The sequence below is a fragment of the Molothrus ater genome, chromosome 1 (genome assembly GCF_012460135.2).
Source record: "Molothrus ater isolate BHLD 08-10-18 breed brown headed cowbird chromosome 1, BPBGC_Mater_1.1, whole genome shotgun sequence".
In the NCBI taxonomy this organism is placed as follows: Eukaryota; Metazoa; Chordata; class Aves; order Passeriformes; family Icteridae; genus Molothrus; species Molothrus ater.
Genome location: NC_050478.2, coordinates 130,823,949 through 130,848,111, shown reverse-complemented (window position 1 = coordinate 130,848,111; position 24,163 = coordinate 130,823,949). Strand labels below are relative to the sequence as shown.

The window sequence follows — 24,163 nt, the reverse complement described above, 5'->3', positions numbered from 1 at the left end:
TAACTAGAGGAGTATTTTACAGAAGTGAAAACAGCAACTGTCTCTGCAGGATTTTGAGTTACTAACCTGGAACGTTACTGTACATCTGGCTCTTTTAGCTATGCAAATATTATACTTCTAAATTCCAGTTATTTCTTAACAGAGTTGAAAACAGTCTCTGTTACATGTAGAAATACAATTCAGTATTTTGAATTTTCAGGTAGATTACCTATTATAAAAATCTTTATGTACAGAACAATAACGTTTATTTTTAAGCTCTGCTGAAAAATTCTTTATGCTAGCTTTACTTATTTGTGTTAATGAACTATTTTGTCAAAGAAACCCTGGTATAGATAACTGCAGAGAGCTCACAAGTCCTGATTATTGTTTACACTTGTTTCAGGTTGAATATACAAGTTACTCAGTTCTTTACATTCTCCTTTGAGATGCATAAATACATTCATTTTGAAAGTTCTTACTTAAATACATGTTTATAAAAAGAACATACTTGACGTATATCATACACAAAACTTAAAATATTTGACTAGTAAATCTTAACAGTTTTCTAATAACAGATGCTGCTATAATAATACTTGAAATGAATTAGTTTGACAATATGAAATCAAGATGGTTGTTACTTACATATAGCCAACATTAGCTGAGTTGCTTTAATCAAAAATAACTAGTATAAATAAGCAAGTCAAAAATGAGTTACTAACAGCACTCAGATGCAGAAAGTGAATCCCTTTCTGCTTGTTTTTGAGAGCTTTTACTTCACACACGAACTTCCTATACCATGGCACAGAAGGAGTGTGCTGTATTCTTCAGAGATGCCTAATGGGAGGACAGGAGAAAATAACCAAGTTTCAGTAAGGGGAAGGTCATGGGGAAAAAAGCTTTTCATGAGATAGTTCAAAGCATCTCTGGACAATCAGCCTTTATGGTTTCCAGAACTTCAATAATGTAGTATAATTTTGAAGTTAGCTGTGCATTGAACAAAAGGTGGGACTAGGTGACTGAGAGATCCTTTTCAATCTTCAGTTTTCTGTGATTCAGTGAGAACTGGCTGGTAATTTAGAATTTGAAGTTTTTGACAAAAGACAACTATAATAAAGAGGAAAAAAAAGAGTAAAACAGAGAAGAATCAACCTCCTTCTTCAGGACCTCAGCTGCTTTTTTGCAAAGTTGCAAAAAGGTTTTTCTAGCAACTGCAGTTTGGTTTCTGTCTCTTCAGTATTCTTTTGTTGCCTTTCCCTAAGATTTCATATTATGCTAGGAGGATGTTGACTCACAGGAGCAATGCTAGTGCTGTAGACAATGGGCAGTGGTTTTTGTACAGCAATGGTGACCTTACAGATGTCTGTGTTTGGAATTGATTTGTCTGAGAAAATCTAGGCATATCTCACCTAAGTCATTCTATGTCAGTGAGGCCAGCTTGAATTGGGCATGTTGATGCTGCCTGAGTTACAAGTTCATTTGACAGATAAAATGTTTGGTCTGTATTTTTTGTTGGCATATGATACTGACTTGTGCATAAGGGTTTGGCTTACTGTTTAAGTGTTACACTTGTAATATGCAAATATTTCTTAATTGCTTGAGAAAGAACAGTTTTTCTGGTTTTTCCACTGCATATATAAAAAGAGGGGATTTATATAAAAAGAGAAAGGTTTGTGATATATAGTAAGGGAGGCTGGATGCACTAGCCCTTATATTTAATAGGGACATAAATTTTAAAAACTTCTATTATGATCTTTGTCTCAGTTTACTGCTGACTTCTCAAAGAATACATTAAACTTGCAGTGGATAGTAATTTCTCATGAGGGTAACACATAACAGAGATTCTTGCAGTGTTGTGGTCTTTTACCTTAGTGAAACATAAAATATGTTACTTACAAATTGAGTGTTACTATGATTTCTATCTCTCACTGTGAGGGACTCTATGGTCAGTATGATATCTATGCTCTTTGTAAATCCTTTGTAGTGTTTAGGAAGTATTTTCTAATACTTGGTAATTTTGTCTACATGCTGCTTGGAGAACTGCTGCATGCAGTTATGAAACAGGAAATACTCTCCATTTAGTGTGTGGGTTTTTCCACAAGTAAGTCATCCCCATACTGTCTAAGAGAAATTAGCTGACAGTGTTGAAAGCACCCTCCCCACCCTTTTTCTAATCTAGAGACACTGGTTCACCAACACTGGATTCAAGCCCTGTAAAGAAAGGGATGAGGAAAGAGAGTGCAGTTGGTGCTGCTTTTTCCTCCCTCTTCAAGTTAGTAGACAGATGGTGCATATCATCTGAACTGGAAAATCAGCTGAGACAGAGCAGCAGCCCTGTCTGTATCACACTGGTGTAGCAAAGCTGCCGTTCATTTGGGGGTTTTTTATTAAGTGAATGTGCATATAAGTGATATTTTAATTCTTCATCCACTTGTTATTTTAAATAATCCTTTTGTCATTGTTGTATTTAAGTTTCTCCAGGATTGAGTGAAAGCCATACAGTAAATGGAGGAAGCTGGAATGAGAAGCCTGTAAAAATCTCCTCACAGATTGGTGTAGGGGAGGAGAAATGGACATCTGTTCCTTCAACTGCAGCTGGGAAGAGGAAGACTGAGACATTGGCGTGGGGCCAAGACACTGGAGATGCTAATGGAAATGGAAAGGACTGGGGAGTAAGCCTGGTAGGCAGGCCCTGGAAAGAGCGTTCTTTGTTCACTCCTATTGGTAAGCTATTTCCAAGAACTTGCTTCATGTAAGCAATTTTTCATAAATGTATTTTTTAGTAGTCTCTGAAATATTTTTATGTTTATATATTTAAAAAATCTTGATGTGGTCTAGTGAAATGTTAACAGAACAATTTCTGTTTACTGCAAGTGCTGATGGCTTAGCATCTATGTTTCTGTGTACAGTTAAATTGGGTTTTTTGAGTTTATCTGACATAAAATTATTTCTGTGAAGGAATACTATGTTGTATATCACTTTCATAAAGTTCTGGAGATGATTACTAAGCCATTTTGAAGCGTAAATTATTTTAAATAATAGGTTGTAAGTCTATTCTGTTGATCCAGCATGATGAAATCAATTGTGTCTGATATTGGCAGGTGTTTTTTTAAGGCCCCAGGCATAAACATTGTTTAACTCTTGTGACACTTAGTGTTACACTGTTTTTCTCATTAGAAACTGGGTTTTTTAGTGCTCAGTACAGTTTTCTGCCTTTTTTCTTGTGCTGTCCACAGTAATAATGGAGATTTCTTGATTTCTCTCTGGGCAACAGTCATCAAGTTATTAGTAAATGCTGTAACATGGCCCTTTCCACTGTTCAGTCTAAGTATCCTCATCTCTTCTAGAAAGCAGTGTTGCTTTGTAGTCATCAGTGTTACTTCAGACTTGTGGAGTCTTAACCCCAGCCAGCAGGCAAGCCCCATCCAGCTGCTCACTCACTGTCTCACCAGCAGGGGAGACATTGGGAGGAGAAAAGCTGGAAAACTCCAGGATTGACATAAGGAGAGTTTAATAGGGAAAGCAAAACCTGTTCATGCAAACAAAGCAAGAAAATAATTCTCTACTTCCCATGGGCTGGTGGGTGTTCCGCCATCTCCAGGAGAGCAGCACTTCATCACATGTAACAGTGACTTGTGAAGACAAACACCATAACTCCAAATGTCCTTCCTTTCCTCCTTCTTCCCCCCCTTTCTATACTGAGCATGGTGCCACATTGTGGGGAATATTCCTTTGGCCAGCTGGGGTCACTTGTTTGGGCTGTGTCTCTTCCAGCTTCTTGTTGGGAAGAGAAGCTCCAGCTGCCTTGCTGCCAGCAATACAAGAAGTGGAAAATGCCTTGACTCTGTGTGAGCACTGCTCAGCAACATCCCTGTATTACCAACCCTGTTTTCAGCGCAAATCCAAAACACAGCCCTACCCCAGCCATAATCTGCAGAAGTCTAGACCTTCTTTTATTTCTCTGGCATATTTTGAAATGAAGTTCCTGAGGCTAGGTCTGATATACCCTTGGAAGCTTTACCATTGCCAAGTAGAAGTGAAGGGCTTTCTTCATGTTCTGGCTCGATGTGTTCTGCTGTGTATCCTAATAAAGCAGTTTGTAGTGACTTACCAACTTTTTGTTGGTGTTGTTACTGAGGATACATCATATCTACCAAGCTGATTTGCTTTTGGTAAAATGAATCATTTTGTGGGTGAAGGAGAGCTGTGAAAGGCTTTCATGATGACTTGACTAATGTTTTCAACACTGTCTCTCACAGTGTTGTTGTATCCAAACTAGAACAGGTGTAAAACTGATCAGGCCCAAGGTAATGGAGACTGGACAAGGGGGATGTCACAGGGCTGTGCTTAGAACTGTCCTGTTTATCATCTTTATAAGTGACCTGGAGGAGGCAACCATGTCATTGACATCCAGTTTCCAGATTATATCAGACTTAAATGCGGGGGCAGGAATCAGTTGAAACAGTCCAGGTCAGGGATCCCTTCCAGAAGGACCTGAACCTGATGGGAGCAATGGGCCAACAGGAACCCAAGGAGTTCAGTGAGTCAAGTGCTGAATCTGGTTGGAAGCAACCCTGGCTGGATATTGACTGTCTGGATTGCAGCTTTGTGGATAAGGGGTCTTGGTGTGCACCAAGATGGATGTGAGCCACCTGTAGATCCTAGTAGCAAAGGACACAAACAGTATGCTGGGGTGCATTATCACAGGAGTCAGTAAATTGGGGGTTAGTGACTGTCTACTTTTTGGACAACATCTGGAATACCTCTCTGGTTTTTAACCCCCTTCTCCCCCAATTAAGTAAATATAATTCTAAATAAAAGCCACTAGTAGTTTTTACTGGCTATTTCTGCTTATTTTCTGCCTTGCAAATGTAACAGTCTAGTATGTCTTCATTTTTAAGCAGTATCTCCCATTCATCAAAAATTGTTCTGAATTTTATTCCCTTCTTTAACATATAATATAGTCTGTGTTCTGTAGCTGTGTTCCATCTACATGTACTTTTCAAAACTTAAGTGATTGCAGTAATGGGAGGAATAATAGTATGGGGCTCAAAAAACAATTGACTTCTCTTTTGTGAGAAGCTTATATATAGAAAAAGCTGTAAAGGGAAGATGGCCTTGGGAAGCTTGAAAATTGTTTCAAGCTGTTTGTTCATAAAGTCACAACTCTATCAGCAGTAATTAATGTCCTCAGTTATGTGAAATGTCATCATGGCTGGACTAGCCGGTGTTTTTCTGATCCAATTCTTAATTAAATAGCTACATTTTCAACATTGCCAGCACTGCATGATGCTCTTTTTTTCTTTTTTCCTCCCCTTCCCCACAGCTGCTTGGAATGTGGATGCAAGGATTAATACCTCTGAACAGAATTCTACTTCTTTCTCCTCATTTGGATTAACTCCTGGAGTTTCTGGTATGTGTGCCTTTCAAAAGATTTTTCCACTCTCTTCCACTCCACCAGGTGGAATAGAGTTTGCCAAGTGATACTAATATGCATTTTCTCTTTTTTCTTTGAAAATAGTACTGCAAAGAGGTTGAAGACACTTAAAAAGCTATTTTCTTATGCTGAAATTATGCAGTAAAATAACTGTATTAAATTGATAATCAAAAACTAGATCAATCACAGAATATTAGTAAGAAGGTTGGAACTAGAGGGGGTTGGAATGAGGTGATCTTTGTATGTTCTAACCCAAATCATTTTATGATTCTGTGATTTCTTATTTAGCTGCCTTGGTTGTGTGTTAAGTCTAAATAATGGGCATAAGAGGTTTCTCAGCATTGCAATATCTCAAGTTAGAGATCTGAAGATTTCTTTCTAGGAAAGCCCATTTACCCCAGTCCTCTGAGGGAGTTTGTTATAGATGATTGAGTTTTTCCCCATCAAGGAACTAAATCATTACTCTGAAAATATCTTCCATAGGCAGGATTTGAAGTCTTGAGTCTTTCTCCGTGTGACAACTGGAAATGCTGAAGCTCTAGGGTTTTCCTTTTGGAAGGGCTGTGTGCTATAGTGTACAAACCTGTCTTCATAATAAATCTTGCGTGTTAAACAACTAACATAAGTCCTACAGTGATTTATTATGCAATAAGGGGATCATATGTCAGGTTATTTGCTCTTGCTTGCTTTCACCATGAGCTTGGCATGGCAGTTTCCTTTTCAGAAGTAGCTGGCCAAGTGCTTATGCACTTAGGCTACATTTGCTCATATTGCAGTGTACAGGCTTTTAACTGTTGAACTTAGGCTCAGTGTCCAGCATCTAAATTGTACAGAGTTTTAATTAAAAAAATCCCAAGCAGCTACCTGGAACCAGGTTCAGTCTCTAAGCTAAAACTTACGACAGTTTATTTAATAAAGTAGGATGGTACGCTGAGCTAAGATTCAGCTGCAATGACCACCATTTCAACTTCAAGAGAAATAGTTTTCTTTGATGCACCTTAGCCAACAATGCTGTAATGCAAAGTGGCCACAAAAGAAATGAGAACATGTCTATATTTCTGTCACCTGGGTATCTTTTGCAGAGGGGTATGTAAAATAGAGACCCACATTCTATTCAAACTGAATTTCAGAAGTTTCATCATAAGTAAAATATTCATTTATTTAATTCTTACAAATAGTTTTTGTTTGTTTTACTTTTTATGAAATTGTTTTGTTTGCTGTTTATTTTTCTGAAAACAGTTATGTTAGATGTGTAACACCTTCTGTTATCATGACTGGTATTTGCCTTACTGTTGTTTGTCCAGCTGCTTTTATGTTAGTGAAACTTGTGCTTTAAATGAGAAGTGGATTCTTAGTAATGTATAATTTATAATTATAATTTGTTTGATCTGCAGTGTAATTAATGAGGTTTCTTTAACTAGATCTTTCTAGTGATCTTTTCTTTTAAGCTTCTCCCTGTAAGAGATCTTATTGATACAGGGTAACAATTTTATTACCCATGAAATTTCTTTGTGTTTTTCAGTTTGAGGAGACTGCTTTTACTCACCCTTCTTATTTCTTTTTGAGTTCTTCTCATGACTTTATTTTGTCTTCCTTCTTCAGCTTCCTTGTGTTCTGAATATACCTTATGCACAAGACCCTACTAGTTCTCCTGTCTTCTGCAGTCCTTAAAATCTGACATTTTTCTTTGAGCCTTTTGTCTTCCTTTCCTACTTTGATTAGACTTCCTTCCCCAAGAAAACTTCAGGAAGCTTGCTAACTTACAAGTACAATTTTATTTATTCCCTTTCAGGTTCCAACAGTGAATCAGTTTCTCAGGCTGGTACTTCTGATTTTCAGTGGGATTTAAGTCATGCTCAACCCCCTGTTGATGACGAATGGTCCGGGTTAAGTATGTTCCTCTAAAATGTTCATTAAAAAAATGTTAATTACTGTTAAGGTGTAGTTATTTATTATTTATATTAGCTACTCGTATTAGACAGTGGTGGGTATCTGAAGAAAAACCTGTAATACTTGAATTCTGTAAGCTAATAGACAGTTTGAAGGAATTAAATAGAAGTATTTTAATAAATTCTGATAGAAAATGGTTAATTTTTAGGAAAAATACTTGGATATTCAAACTCAGAAGTGAGAGAGCTCATGCATTTTAAGGTAGAAAAATCTTTGTAATGAAAGACTCTTGCTGGAAGTGATGAGAAAAACCTACTGCAAGTCTGCAAAATATGTATTTAGTAGATAGCATTTGAGTCAGTTTGTTTTTACATGTTTGTACCTTACTGGAAAATTAAGGCAACATCAGACTCTTGTATTTAATCTAACTTGCTTTCTCATTTAGCAAACATTAGGAAGTTCTTACAAATATAGGAAGCATAAACAGGATAGAAATAACTGAAATTACTTGGGAGTTGTAGAATAGTTGGTGTTTACTCCCCACTTTCTCCTCCCTGTTTATGAGAAAGCATAGTGCATCTCATTGGGCATTGGCCTGAAGAATTGTTCCAGAAGTTGACAGAAGCAGCCTTGCACGTTACCTTCTCTCTAAGAACAACTTATTGCAGTTAAATAACTGGAAAAGTGGATTGATGCAATCCTTGACTCCACCAATGTTGGCAATGATTGCTCTGTTACCAGATAATTTTGAAACTTACTTACCTTTTGTGCTTTACCTAGTTTAAGGATAAGGAAAGCACATTTCAGTTAATCCTTTGAAAGTAATCAGTTTTATGTTTTAACAAAAGCATAATTGATTCACATATCTGAGCATAGAATGTTTATGGTTCAAGCTTCTGTTAATAAAATTTTATCATAGTTGTCAACTAAGAGTACACTAACAGAAGTAGGCAAATGCAAGTTTAGGCCAAAGTGATACACAGATACACCCTGCTGCTTTATCAGGATAAGAAAACTAACTGTACGTACAAATACTACTAGTTTTTATTATTACTAAGAATGGATTATTTTCTTAAGCAACTACTGAGAGGGCAATAGGTAAACTAAAAAGTGTTGAGTAATATTTTTCAGATTTGCAAATTTTAGCATCAGAAGTAGGTGTCATTAAGATAATATTTTTATTAGGAAAGTTTCTAACTATTCCAAATGTTCTAACTAATCTTAAGATTCTTAATGTATTTTTGGCTTCATGTCTGCCAATAAATTCAATTGGATTTATTACTTCTTTTTATTTTGACTTTATTTTCAGTTGTTTAAAGCGAATGCCACCATAGTTGGCAGACCAAATTTGCCTGTTCTTCAATTTGGTATAGACTGGGGGGGAAGAAATATTTGTGATGTTAATATAAATGTGAAATGAAAAAACAATCTTTTACAACATGTTCTGTTTTAAAATTGGCTTGCCGCAACTTTCTACTAAACAGATAGTCTAAGGCTTAGTTCTTCCCTTCTGATATTTTTAGTTTTTATGCAACTGACCCTTTAAACCTATCATTCCATTATAAATGAATAATAACAAAATAGGGTGTGGACTTAAGAGTCTCAGGAAAAAAAAGACTATTAAAAATGGCAAAGTTATAAGATGACTTGAATCAGTAAGATTTACAGTTTCAGATCTATCACTTGTAAAGGAATCTTACTAAGGCAAGATTGATCAGTGTTACGGTTCATCCTAATTTTTTCACTAGCTAGAAAGAAAATGCAGAGAACAACTTAAGATAGATAACAATTCTTAAATTTGTTCCTCTTCAAATAGTTTTGAAAAATGTCTTGAAGCAACTGCATCTAGCTAGCTGCTGCTGTGATTAGGCTCTGTAAAATGACTGTCAAACTCATTACTTTAAAAAGTCCTCCACTTACCAATAAAGTCTTGACCGTTTTTTCAGAAAGACAGGGAATTACTATTTATATCTTGATATCAGGAAGTGGATATACGTGCAGGGGGTTTATAACCTGGAAATGAGCACCTGTAGAGTAAGGCAATATTCCTCAAAAAACCTTTTAATCTTTGTAGATGGACTTTCTTCAGCTGATCCAAGCTCTGATTGGAATGCACCAGCAGAAGAGTGGGGAAACTGGGTAGATGAAGAAAAAGTTGCTTCTGTTCCTCAGCGTGAAGAGAGATCTGATACTCAGAAGGTAAAAGGTGGTATTTTCTCCTTAGCTCCAGGACTTTGGCCTTACCACTGCCATTTCTTAAAGGAACTAAAAGGGTAATGCTAATCTCTCATCACAGTTACACTGATAAGAGTAGCACGACTGTGTTTGCTCTGCACACAGAGAAGGAAAACACTGAATGTTATTGAGAAGAGAAAAATCAGTTAGCTCCATCTTAAACCTTTCTGTTTTGCCATAATTATAAGGACTACATTATCAGTATAGACTGGGAGGGTTTAGATCTGTTTTTATAAATATTTCTTGACAATATTTAATTCTCAGCATGAAAAACAGCATTTCCATGGGCCACTATTGCCTGGTGGTCTGCTGCCTTTTCCATTACCAACTCCTCTACCTGTGTTACCAGATAGCATGTAAGAATGTGGTCTTTCTAGAATGAACTGGATAGATAACACTGTGTTCATTTCCACTTGTATATGTATATTCCTTATTGTTTGATTTATGTTTAGTCTATACAAGGTATGTTTCATTGTCATTTTAAATGCTAAATACCTTCTGTTTCCATATGAAGATTTCAGATAATGAAAGAGAAAAAGCAGAGCCAATTCTTCAGAGTTCTACAAGTGGCAAATCCAAGAAAAAGAAGAAGAAAAAGAAGAAGCAGGGTGAAGACGCTAACTCTCCTGCACAGGTAAAATCTTAATGGTTTAAAAGGCAATTGCAAGGAATTCACAAAATTGCCTTATCTTTGGTTATCAGCATCTTGAACAAAAATTATTTTTGGGAAATTAATTTCTTTATGGGATTGGATTGTCTACAATTGTTTCTCAAGAGTTAAAGTAATTCTTATTTTACTAGTATTTCCTTAATTTGTTGTATTCACAAGTTGAATGTGGGATAATTTGTGATTTTGCTGAATTTATGAATAGCACAAAGTACATGGAAAGTATTTATCCTGAATTACTTATTTTCTGTCAAATCTGGATTCTCTACTGTAGGGATGCTTCCAGGTAGAATTGTCTTCATGTTCTTTGAAAGACAGATGCTTTGGTGAATATAACTAGTTAGGAGAATGAAAGAAATTGAAGTTTTCTCTTAAGCTGTCTTCAAATACAATTGTGTGAGAATATATAATGGTTTTCTGAAGTACTGTTTTAATTTGATTTATGAGAAATGGTAAGTGCCAATGTTTCAAGCTCAGTTGGTGGAGCTACTCTGTGAGTCAGATTTCAATGAGGGAAAGAATATTTTCAGACTTAGGATGGTTGGAGTTTTCTGTGTTTCTTAAATAGCTTTTGAAGAATTGCATTGAAACAGATTTGTAAAAATAGGAAAAGCAGATTGCACTTCACATGGCAATTGAATAGATGAAGCAAGTACTTTCCTAGAGGGAGAAAGCTTTTAATAGCTAATGATCAGAATGCATCCTGCTTGTGTTTTTTGTGACAGCCATTCATTGTTTACATTCTTTACAGTTACAGAATGACCAATGTTCAGTGGAATCTGACTAGATTAGACTGAATTAAAGAGGAAAAGCAAAAACTTTAGTCATACTTGCTTTGGAATAGCTTTATGGTTATCACATAGTCAGTTTATTAGAGTTGTAAAACATTAAATTCCTGTTACAGGAAATTTTATTTTCAAGTTGTCTGTGTGGAGGTGTAGCTTGTGTTGATTTCTCTTGTTTCTTCTGAAGCAATTCAGTCTGGGAGCACTAGGGCTGCAGCTTTTTTTTAATTGAAATTTATTCTGGACTCTGCTATGACTCTTAAGTATAAGTCAAGATTAATAAGTTGTGGTTAACACGTGTTTGTGAGTGTCCTACATGAATCTTAAGGTCAGTGAGGGCATTCTGAATTTTTTCCCATTGCTTGTGAGCTGTCTTTTAAATTATATATGTCGAGTCCTACTTTCTATATTAACATAATCATATTTGTTATTCTACTAATTGTTCTCCAACCGTTCCAATTTTGTTACTTCTTTCCGTCCATCAGTCTATGAAGTCATCATTTTACAGATAAGAACTTATCTGTGTTAAATTTTTATGTAGAGTTGGGAGTTTTGCTTGATAGGGGCAGACTGAACAGCTCACAGAAGCTACCCTTGTTATAACAGTTTAGTAATTTAACTTGCCAGTCCTACTTCAAACTCATTTAAAATTTGTGTACTTACCCTCTAAGGTTGGAGCACGTTCATTCAAACATCTTCATCTTTCTCATTGATTATACTCTAATGTTCACACTCATTTCTTGACTTCAGTGTTTGTTAAGGCAGTAGAAGCCAGCTGAAGAGCTTGGAGTAAGCCAATATATGTTCCTTACTGTCAGGAATCAGACTTAGGCTGTGACTGCATTTTCATAAGGAAATGAGTGAAGGAACAGTGTTTGCAGTTTAAACTCAGACCTCTTCACAACCACAGGATTCTTCTAGCGCCACTAACAAGTGTAACTACTGTAATTCCACATTAAAAATGAAAACTTTCCACTTTAGATTGTTTAAGGAGTAAAGGTTGAGACTCTTGGGTACTTTGGATATATTTCCAACTTCTGTACTGAGGGTTACTTTACAAGCATTATGGTAAAATAAACTGCGTTGCTAAAATATTAAAGTGTAATAAGGATAGAAAACTATGCAGCTTGCATTTAAAACTTGTAACAAAGCACAGAACCAAGAGCAGTCAAGTGTCATTGTGATACTTTTGCTAAGTGTGTAGAGTAAATTAATTTTAATTTCACATTCTTATAATTTAACAGGAGTGTGAAGTGCAGTTCGTTCTGAGATTGGGATTTTTGCTAGTATACATGAAGCATCCTGCTTTCTGGGCTTTATTGGATTCTATGGGTATTTCTTTATTATGTTATTCTATACATTTTGAGTGTTAGCATAGGCTAGTATGAGCCCACTACTTCAATTATTCTTTTGATAGATTTTCTGATTTATAGAAGCTGATTATGGCAACAAAACTCATTGACAGGGGAGAAGAGTCAGAACTTGACTACAAACACAGGCTCTTCTTTTTTCCCCTCCCACTCCCCTTTTTGTAGGATGCTGAAGAACTGGATAGAGAAGCTGGAGAGCAATTTCAGGCGGATACCTCAAAAGTTCAAGCACAGCAGGAAAGAGCTTTTTCTTTGAAGACCATAAGTACTAGTGAACCAGCTAAGGTAGGGATGCAAAATTTGATTTATGTTAGTTTGATTTGGAAGTGCTCAAGTCATTTAACAAATTCATTTGTGTAGATAAGGTCACAGTAGGAATACTGTTTCAGGCTGTATGTTTTTGAATATAAAGGGAATTGAACAGTTGAATTTTAGGGACAGGTCAGCTGTGAGTTTTAAAAAGTATGTCTACTCTGTAAAGCAGTATCTTCCAAATCAGTAGAGACTTTCTTTACTGGCAAGTTACTTTCTTGTTTGAATATTCAAGCAATGGTTAAAAACTTGGAAATGTAGAAACCTAAGAACTAAGAGATCTGAGCAGAAGACTAGTGGCATATTCTACTGTTATGTTGCAACAGAATGAAGTGTTACTAACTTAAAATATTCTGACTTAAATGCAATCTAAAATTGATTTTTGATAGCTGTACTGAGCTTAATGGCTGAGTAAGAAAAGGTGTTATTTGAACCAATTCACAAACTGTTTGCTTCGTTGAAACATATTCTAGACAATACAAATTCTCTTTCATCTTTCTCCTAACAGCAGCTTTCTTAGGTACCGCTACCCAACAAAGCATCTCAGTTCTTGGAAGGTTTAAAATATTTAATATTTCTCGTGGCTTTGATTTTTGATTTTAATTTCTATAAAGAGTGAATGATGCTAGTGACACGGCAGTTTGGTACCAGAGAGTATATATCAGAATACTGAGATTTAATTTTTAATTGCTAAACGTTAGTTTCATAAAAATAATGAGTTCTTAAGAGTCAAATGAAAACATCAGAATGAAATCTTTTACAAGGGACTGCAAGTCAACAAATAAAAAGTACAGAAGTACTTTTTTGGTTGAAAATGTCTTGAAAAGCATATTCAGACATACTTAAGGCTTATCAAAGTAGAGCTTTACTACAGTTATTTAGCAGAACCAATTAGATCAGTTCAGCCTTTAATCAAGGTTGGCAACAGCTGCCTATTCTATCCTGACTAGTGTATTGTTTGGTTTTGTGGGTTTTTTTTTGAAGCTGTATTTGAAAAGACCTCTGCTTGCATATGCAAACTCCTGAAAGTGTGAGGTTTTGTTTTATTTTAGAGGCTTTAGTTGAAAATGTGTAGAGCGAAAACTTGGATTGTGACATCAAGGTGGCAGGTTTTTGACTTCTAGAAAAAGGCACAATAGTGCTTCCTGGAAGACTATAGATTCTGTTCTTCAGAAATCTAAATTGATTTGAAAAATATCTGCAGTTAATTTTTTTTCTCACAAGCTGTCAGCACTACCAAATACAAGCCCAGTTTCAGTAGATTTTGCTCAGTGCTTTACTGTTTATTATCACACCCAACTTCCTAGGTGATTTGATGGCATCAGCATCTCATGTAGACCTGCACTACACCCTTTTTGAGGCTTGAGGGCTTCTGTTACTCTTGAACCTTAAATTCAATCTGTTAATCTATGTGTCTGTGTATAGCTGTGTAAGTGGTAACTGTGAAACAAGACATGTTCTGTATTAAACTTAGTATGGAGGCAAAGGACAAACAAAATTATTACTAATATTCTCTGAAACTAAAGTTGATAAAGGACAACTTGTGAATTGTTGTCTGACAGTGCAGATGCTCTGTCAGTCTTTATCAAGTCTCCTTGATAAAGGAGATTGGCTATCAGATTTGGCTTCATTGTAATTTCACACATGCAAAGATGCCTTCTAGTATTGTTTGACTTGGCTGTTGTAAAAAGTTTTAGAAACTGTCTGTGAGTGATGTGTGGAATGGATAGCTTAAGTTTCCAAGGTAGGTAGGTAGTTTAGCCTTAAGCAAATGCTCCAAAACACAAGAATGAAATATAGGGAAAAACAAACTGGGTACAAACAAGTTGTTATTCAGTGTATCCTCATAACCATCAGAAACAGCTGAATGTTGAACCTTGTGTTGCACATCACAGTATCTGGTGATGGTATTGCCCCCATGCTACATTGGGCTGCATTGAAACCTTCTGCACTTTATCAGCTGGCACAAGTTTTAAATGAAGAGAGATACTTGGAAAAAGAAGTAACAGTTTGACAAGTCACTACTTCATTATTGAATCACAGAATTATGCACATAACTATTTATATCATCTAATAGGCTTTATTTGTTGTTTCAGGCCTCTTTTCTGAATTAGCAGAGAGTATATCTAGCAAAGAGTAGTACCCATTTTTTAATGTCTTCATCACTACCCACTTTCCTGTATTCAAAATTTGGACAGAACTATTTGGAAAAATTTCCAGATAGTGCTCTATGTATTTGTAGCATTACATTTGCAGTAATACTTTATGCTGTAACACTCAAGCTGCAACATGTTTCTTAGTCAACCTGAGGCAGCTGAGCTATTAAAACCTTAATTGAGTCGATTTACCTGCTGGTCAAGTGTGACTGTCCTAACAAAACTGTGATGCCAAACCTGAATTGATTACCTTGCACTAGAAGCTTTATGTCCTCCTTTTGTTTTAGAAATCACAGTTTGTTAAGTTCATTTATTTATGTAACTGATGATTGCTAACTATTAGACAACATTAGAATTGGCTAAGCTTGGAATTCCTGTAGGCTGGGAGTTCATTTTATCAGCATGGTTGATCTATAAAAAGATTTGAGATTACTAATTTTTCAGTAGATTGAGAGAACTGCTGCAATTATAGATATTAAAAAAACTTGTTTCAGTTGATGTGTAAGAGCACAGCAAACTATTCATGCAAGGTCAGAGAACTGCTATCCTTTAAATTCATGTGTTGGTTTTTTTCAACTAAAGCTCTTTAATTTCTTGCTTAGTATGATACAATTAAAAAATAAATTTATATTTTTTTGCTCTTGGATGTTCTGACTGAATTTTTGAGATGCTTACATTATAGTGATGGAAGCAGTAAAAACTGATGACTATGATGTAGGATCTGTACATCTGCATCCAGGGACGTAGACTTCAGTATTTGGTTTTCATAGTTCCAGGTCTCAGCTGTTGTGACACAACTACAGCTATGGTTTCTTAATAACATCTTAAAGTATGGGGTTTATTGCTTGGCGAGAAGCTGTGTTCTAATACATTCTTTTTTGAAGCCTTCTGTCATTTGGTGACTTGGTGTGGGATCTTATGTTTTTTATATTCTGACTTTCCTATTCAAATGTCAAAATGGTTTTTTTTTCTGTTTTGCTGTAATTTTAATTACAATAAGTACTACACACTAGGGTACAGTTTTGTCTCCATAGTGGGAACCTTCAAAATCAACTAGATAATTGAAAAATACCACAGGTACCTTTTACTTGGCAGCTATTTCTGCAGTAAGCTCCACTGAAATACTTGCTGACTGCTTTTGCCAATATTTGTTATTCTCTAAGCATACAGAGTGTTTTGAGCAGTTTATAGGAATGACTGGAGATGTGATTTGTTTTGGATTTGAGTTATCTCTTTGATCCTATTTAACTTGCCTGCTTACCTTGCAACCAAATGCATATCTGTCACTGTTTCGCATATCTGTCACTGTTTCACATCTCTGTTGAATATTCTAGAATCCTTTTAGGGTCTTGGTGATTTATAGATTGGTCTCCCTTTCTTTGCATGCACTGTATTTTAAGAATTAGTGTTATCTTTGCTTGTATGCAATTAAAAATGTTGGCACTAGATGGCAGTCATAGTATTACAACCTCAATTTAAAATTTTTCAGGATTTTAATATTGACTTAATTTTTCAATGCCATCTTCTCAGCAGCTGCTAAGTATACTGCCAAAATAACACCATTTAAGAGCGTTTGCTTTTGTATTACTTAAACTTTTGGAAACTTTTATTTTTGTTTCTCAATTAGTCTGAGGAGGCTCCTTCGCTTGCTGTTTCTACTGAGCCATCTGTAATTGTATCAGAGAGCAATTCTGACAAGATCGCTTCCCAAGTGCCACAGATGCTGCAAGAGACAGATGTTTCTAGTCCCAATATTAAGCAAAACAGTGTGCCTCCTCCACAGAGTAAGTATTTCTCAGTGCAGTGTATTTGTCTGAAGTTAGGATGTGCTTTTTCCCCATAGAGTGTAGTCAGAATACTTTGCCCTGGGGTTTTGAGTTTAAAGTGCCATATCAGATCATTGTGTCTTATTTATACATCTTGCCATATTTTTTACTTCCTTAAAGTTAACAGTACCTTGATATTTTTGTTTTCATTGTGATGAAAAATTGGCTTCATATGCTTGGATGACTGAAAATGTCTGTTGGGCTTGTCCAGTCCTTAACGGACATTTGGATGTACTCATCACCGCTGGGACTGGAGCTCTGTGCTGTGACTAAGGAGTTCTGCCAACATTGTTTCAAAGGGCTGCTTGCAAGTCTTCAGTGGAGAACAGATGGTTACTAACATTGCAGTTGACAGAATATTTAGCTACCAGAAATTTGGGAAAAAATACAAATAATTCAATTTTCAGCCTACTGAGGTCTTTGATTTCTCAATTTAGCTCATTAGCATCTTTTCCGTATGCTTCCATGTAATCATAGAGGGAAGCAGTTGGTTATTTGGGAGTAGAAAGATATTGGGTGGAGGTTTTTTTTTTGGAGTCTAACAGCACATAGATCTGGCTAAATTGCTGCAGGTATATTGATTTTTGAAAATATGCTGTGCCTAGGAATGTCGAATGTACCCTCTGTTGTACTTGACAGGAGTGTTCGCAGTCAAAAGCATTTGAAGCACTCACACAGTAAAACAGGAAATTTAGAAGGGAAGTGAGGATGTGAAAGGTATTGCTTGGGAAAAAAAAAAGATGTTTTGATTCAGATTCTTTAATAAAATTAATAAGTAGTGACAATCTATAGTAAGTTGCTGGCTAAGTGTTGAAGTACTAAATGAGGTTTTAATGACTTCAGAAGAAACATGATGACTTTATAATTACAAAATCTCATTCAGCTGCATTAATTGGCTTCTTGGCTTTGAACACATGAAACAATGGAATATTTCAAGTCAGTGTATCAACTTAGAACTTTTTGTTCTGGTTCTAAAATATGAAATCTTTTGCGATTGATTCGTGTTTCAGCAATTGAAAGAACATCTCTTAGGTTCAGTATGTACAATACTTAATGTTTTTTAACACTTTTGGCAGCCAGCATGTTTTAAGGCGGTCTGTTTTATTAAGAATGTAGTGCTTCTTTACTAGATTATGGATTCCATGTAATCACATCTTTACATAGTTCAATAATTTTAAAAACTCAGATGTAGTGGTTAAGAGCAGTGTAATCTGGTAAGAGTGAGCATTTAATGTCAATTGTGTACATTATTTTCTAGGCCAGAAAATAACAATGACTCTACTGTAAGTAATACATTTGCAAAATGAATGGCCTTTGACATTTATCACTCTTTAAGTATTTGTGGGATTAAAAAGTAGGATGAAATTGGCAAATATTGTGTTAGATGCATTTCAAATGAAATTATTTTCATTTGAAGCAGGTGAATAAAACATCTAGTTGATTAATCTGAATCACTTCCTAATAATACAGTGTGTATTATCCAGGATTTTAAAAGCCAATTCTGTGTAAATGTTCTCAGGGTTAACACTATAATTATGTTTTGTTTTTTAGCAAAGTCTGAAGAAAGCTGGGAATCTCCCAAACAAGTTAAAAAGAAGAAAAAAGCAAGAAGGGAAACATGAACTTCTAAGATGGACATGTGTTGCTGAATATTATCATGAAGATTATGCTGTTTATGCAATAATTTGTGAACATGTACAGAATTTTATATAAATTTCAAACAATTTTTAAAAACAGAACTGCTGTGAACACAAACATCTTTAAAAAGGAATCAAATGAAAGTAACTTTATGATATAGCAAACAGAACATGCTACATTTGAAAGACATTCTGAAGAGTCTGTTTTTCCAACTTTTGGAGAGAGATCTTAATTTAAAAAAAACTGGTTTTACAACACAGTGCCCTGTTTACAACAGATTATACTCTCATCTACCGCTGCGGATAAAAGATTAATTTCAAAGAAGGGTTTTCTGTAAAAATAATTGTCTGTACAATAATGGGTGTTTCTTGCCTCTCTTATGAGTGGTGCATTAGAAGCACAGAATGTCAACGATTTGAGTTTCATGCCTAAATCAAAGTGCTTTGATTCAATACATAATCTGCCATATCTCTACAGTAAGTTGGTTAGCAAGTCTGCTAGCTATCACAGGAATCTCAAGAGCAAATCATTAACCATTTGTACAGTCAGACCTTCATGGTTTATTATATGAAGTTAACACAATAAAACTGCTTTGGGTTAAAAGTTTGAGAATGTGATTTGAAACTTGAGTATGGTTCATGAAGTTATTTTTTATAATGTCTATTACCTTACTTGAATTATTGAAGATAACAGTATATTTTTAAGAATGCAGTAATGTGCATAAAATTGGTTATCTTTTTCATTCCCTACAGTTCTTGGTTGATTCAGGATCCCATCTAAAAACTATTCTCTCAACTTCTAAACCCATGAAATGAACTGAAATCAAACTTTTCCTTCTCCTAACATTTGTTGACTTACCACACCCAATTCTGTTGTCTATATTACTAAAACTCTGAAGAAATCAAAGTGAATTTTTCACTCACAAATTATTTGGATTTCAAAGATCTGTTGGAGAACTGGAGTAGCTTCAGACAGCTTTAATTGACATTGTCAAAAACAGTTATCAGGAACACATTTTTTTACTGCCTTAACCTGTAGTATGTAGAATGTGTCTAGACTTCTGGACAGGAGTTAGTGTTTTTATATAAAAAAAAAAATTATGCAAGTAAAGCAGTTGTAAAATAAAGACCATTTCCCGCTTGAAACTGTTAATTAAATGGCATTGAAGATGTGTTGTCATTTTCAGGCACTGTAATGAGGTGGTATTAAAGTGGAGATGTGTTTGTGTCTGTAAGGTACATGCTCAGCCATGTACACTGTAAATAGCCTTTACAAAATTTGGTTTGCTAAGGATGGTATTTAACATCACCTGGTAAGTTCAGTTAAAGAGTCAGGATTCTTTTCAAATGATTGACTTCTGGTTTTGTGGCACAAATAGAATTGTTAACAGCTGTAACATGTGGTACTGATCAACAGTCTTGTGCTCTTACTGTACTCAACTGCAGTTTGACAGTATTGCAAGGCAAGAGCAGACAATGCAGCAAGCTGGGTTTAATTGTACTGAAAATGCACCTGCTAGTGGAGAGCTTTCCTAATAAATGGATACTAACTTGCACAGGTATTAACTCCTGTATGTCAGGAACATGACACTCTAAATTGATCTGTTAAAATAAATCGAGCAAATTGATGGTATTGATTTATTTACTGGGAGGGAATAATGTTATGAGTGATATTTGTCACTATTTGTGTGAAATAAATTTAGAACCGAAGTACAGCTTTTCAAGGAGTATCTTAAGGTAAACATGAAAAATAGGATATTATGAAATCATGCAGAGTCCTTTGCATGTAAATAATATTATAATTTTACTTGACTTCATAGTAAAGGTTAAAAAATACCCTTTGAATTCGGGTTTTTAATGTATGTCTGAAATCTGTTTCCAATCTATATGTTATGCTATGAGCCTCTTATAGAAAATACAAAGATTTTATGTAATGAAAGAGACTGCCCCCAAGGACTTTCACTGCATAAATTCTTTTTTTTCTCTTGAAAATAAAATCTGTGATATTTCTGGGTTAGTCAAATAGCTTGTCATCCTGGAAAAGAAACAAACTAGCTAAAACATAGGAACCCTGCTAACTAACTGCTGCTGCTAAGCAGGGTCATATAAATATATAGCCTTCCTTTCAAAATGTTGTGACCTATTTAGCAGCACCTCTTACTGTTTTCTTAATATGCAGTTTCAATGTCTTAGAAAGCGAAACTTGCTTTATTTGACATTCATTGGAGAGGTAGTAACTCTATATCATATTGTCTATAAATAGAAACTTGGTTATCTATGTACTGTCATGTTTCTATGATTCAAGCAGTGGTTAGTCTTAATGATACACTGAATCCAGACTTTGGTACTTGGATAGAGCAAAAAAACACCATTTTAAAGAAACTTTTTTTTTTCCCTTGGTTTTTTTTCTGTTATCGTTGAATGCATGGAATGGTTTCATAAATCCAATATGTTGTTTTTTTCTAAATACTCTGGAATTATTTGTATGTGTAATTTAAGCTTGTGATGATGTGTAATTGGATAGCCATGGCATATTTTTATTTCCTTTGTGGGGAGGGGAAGGTGTACAGAATTCATATGTGCTTGTTACAAAGGTAACTGTGCATTGGTTTGGAGGGGGGTGAAAACTGTATTTCTGATACCCTTTTAGAAGTCTAAAGAAAAAAGTGCAAGTGAAAAGCACTACTTTAATATTTACTAAGAAAGAATGTACATATTAAAAGCATTTCAAAAATTTATAGAAATATTGCTAGTACTGTTGTGTTGTAACTGAATTGTATCTCATTTGAAACTGCCCTATTAATAGTTTCTAGCCATGGGATTATCCTGTGAATAAGGCTTTTGAAAAGTGCAGACATCAGAGTACATGGTTTAAGCAGACTTCATCTGTTACTTGTTGTGCCTTTTAACTCAACTAGGTTGCCAGTCAAGATTTCAGTTGTTAAAAATTGCAGGTCCCTCACAGACTCTTGTACCTGCCAGTCTCCTCCTGGTGACCACTGAGTAAAAATGAGCAGTTCTGATTTTTCAGGCCAGTACTAAAAGATTTCTTCATTGTTCTGCTGTAACTGGAAGGAGACAGCAGGAGAAAGCCTGAAATTTTTAATTGCTTCTTAAAATACTCTGCTAAAAATACTTTACTGTTAAAATTCTGAGTGAATTATTTCATTAAAAAACAAGGAGTATCAGCCAAATGAATTTGGGGAAGAAGGAGCAGGAAGGGCTGTGTGACTGTTAAGTCTTAACTTGAAAGTAATGTGGCAACACAATGGATTTTGCTCACTGCAGGACTAACAGAACTGCTGTTAGTTGGGATGGATGTTGGGAGCAAGGTGGGATGATTTTTGTTTCTTCATGGGTAGGGGGTGGGAATTATTGTTGATTGTGTTCTGTATCATGTTATTAATGATTCATGGATTGTTCCTGTTGAAACTTAGTTGCATTACAAAACTTGTCTGATTTCCATAGTGGGTCCTTCATTGAGGAGACTCTTGAACTTCTGCTCTTCTCATTTCTGGCTATTTGTACCAAGCTGAAGGTTTCTGGTTCACTGAAAATTGGTTTTTTAACTGAAACTGTGATGTCTTTAATTGAGGTGTATTCTGAAAAGTGCATTTAAAACCCTTAACATGAAACTCATAGTTTCAGGAATTCATACAATACTCTTTAAAAAAACATGCTTAGGAACATCTGCAACTATAAAACACATTTGCTGTCTTATTTGTAGCATTAAGTGTTCCCTTAACTTGGCTTAGTATTTTTAATTCAGTCCATGGCAGAGGGTAAGCCATGGATCACTCAGAACCAGATTGCCACAATGGGCTCAAAACTGACTAGGTATGAGGTGGTTCCCTGTTTCTTCACAGATAGCAAGTTCTGTACTAACAGTATTTCCACTTAGCTGTTCAATAGACTGATTTCAAGGGATTCCTTATTTCAAATACCTGGTGAAGTATAAACCAAATATGTTGTTACTGAGGTGGGTTTTTTCAGAGGCTGTTCTAACAAGGGCTGCCACAGTTTTTCATATTTCCTTGGCCAGCCTTACCTATGTAGCTAACAAATAAAGTCATGCCTAGAGCTATGTCTGCAAACAAAGCTCCAGACGGGAGAGAATTCCTCTCTGATGTGATTCTGTAACTTGGACTTGCTCTCAGATAGCCAGGCTTTAATGTGTCTTTTGAAGAGGCTTGGGACCCAGGAGAGCAGTGCCTTCCTGAGCTGTAGCCAGTTAGCCAAAAGAGTAGGAGCTGCATCAACTGCTGTTCCTCTGCTGCTGAGGGGCTGGGCATATGTGTAAGGACAGGTGCAAGCTTTGCTTCTGCTCTCAGAAGTCTTCAAAGACCCTGTGGAAGATCAGTTACCTTGCATTTTCACCTGTTCACAGAGGCAGCTAGTGAATGTGGAAAATAACCTGCAGCCATGTCTGAAATCACTGTGGTGTTAATTTTTTTCAAAAAGGGACAGATTCCAGGAAAAGCTTCCCTGGAGAGTAAAGAAGCTAATGATTGCTGTGACTTTCTTAAGAATGCTCTTTTTTTTCTGAAAGCACAAAAACAGTTAAACCCCTTTAAAGATAAGGGATGTAGCAGGAGCAAAAGCCCCCCTGGCTTCAACTGTGAGGTTCTGAGTCTACTCAAAAGCAAAGTATACCAGAGATGGAAATATGGATCCATACCTATTGAGAACTATGTGGACATTGCCAGGGTGTGCAAAGATAGAGTTAGAAAAGAAAAAGCTCAGCTCCAATTGAATTTGGCCAAGATGTCAAAAAATACAAGAATGGGTTCTTTGGGTATAAAAACGGCAAGCAGAAACAGAAGGCAACTACTGTCCTGCTGATAACGAGGACAGGAGAATTAGTCACTGGTAACGCTGAATAGGCTGAGGCTCTCAACAGTTCCTTCACCTCTGTCTGCACCAGCACTGCTGGGCCCCTGGCCTTGGGACCAAAAATCCAGGCTGCACAAACACAGAGCCAGCAGTGGGCGTGAGCTATTACAGGAGCTGACATTGCAAGGCTGCTCTCCATCATCTTGGGATGATGTGGACTTGAGGGTATGGCAGAAGACTGAAAAAGGCTAATGTACCCCCATCCACGAGAAAGGCTTAAAGGAGGATCTAGGGAATTTTAGGCCCATCAATCTTGATTCAGTCCCTGGGAAAATTATGATAGCTACCAGAAGGTTTTGTTCCATAAGTCACATGAGGCACAGGATTGGGGAAAGCCAGCATAGATTGACTAAGGGCAAACTGAGCTTGACAAACCTGCTCCCCCTCTGTGACAAAGTAAGCTGCTTGGTTGGTGTGGGCTGGGTGGACATTGCCTCCTGGATTTCTCCTAGGCTTTCAGCGTGGTTTCCCACAGCCTCCCTCTGCAAAAGCAGATGGGCTGTGGTGTGGATGAGTGCTCCATGTGGTGGTGGGAACTGGCTGAGAGGCAGCACCCAGAGGGTGCTGGCCAATGGCTCCTCCTCAAATGGGCAGCATGGCACAAGTGGGGTCCCCCAGGACTGATGTCAGGCCCAACTCTGTTTAATATCCTCAGAAAGTGATTGGGAAGATGGGATCAAGTGCACCACGATGAAGTTTCCCAGCAACACCAAACTGAGTGGGAAAGTGGATGCTTTGGAAGAGAGAGCCACCCTGCAGGAAGATTTGGATAGGCTGGAGAGTGGCCAACAAGAATCTGATGAAGTCCAGCAAGGGCAACTCTCAGGTCTTACACCTGGGAAAACATAACCCAGGTGTGCAGCACCATAGGGCTGGCATCCACCCAGCTGGGGAACATCTCTGTGGAAAGGGATCTGGGGATCCAGGTGGACAATCAGATCAGCATGAGCAAACAGTGCTGTGCTGGCACAGAGAGGCA

At 36.4% G+C, this 24,163-nt stretch overlaps 1 protein-coding gene across 2 annotated transcripts in view; it reads left to right on the top strand.

The window, feature by feature from the left end:
• The window catches only part of MTDH (metadherin), a 33,952-nt gene extending 12,917 nt beyond the window's left edge, over positions 1-21,035 (top strand). The window contains exons 6-13 of one of the 2 annotated variants that reach the window (XM_036405301.2): positions 2,449-2,700; positions 5,303-5,389; positions 7,206-7,304; positions 9,378-9,502; positions 10,053-10,172; positions 12,526-12,645; positions 16,456-16,612; positions 18,206-21,035. In XM_036405301.2, coding sequence (XP_036261194.1) covers positions 2,449-2,700; positions 5,303-5,389; positions 7,206-7,304; positions 9,378-9,502; positions 10,053-10,172; positions 12,526-12,645; positions 16,456-16,612; positions 18,206-18,276 — 1,031 coding nt within the window. In that variant the 3' untranslated portion in view covers positions 18,277-21,035. The remainder of the gene's footprint in view (positions 1-2,448; positions 2,701-5,302; positions 5,390-7,205; positions 7,305-9,377; positions 9,503-10,052; positions 10,173-12,525; positions 12,646-16,455; positions 16,613-18,205) is intronic. The other variant, XM_036405307.2, reaches the window with a different exon arrangement.
• The last annotated feature ends 3,128 nt before the right edge of the window (positions 21,036-24,163 follow it).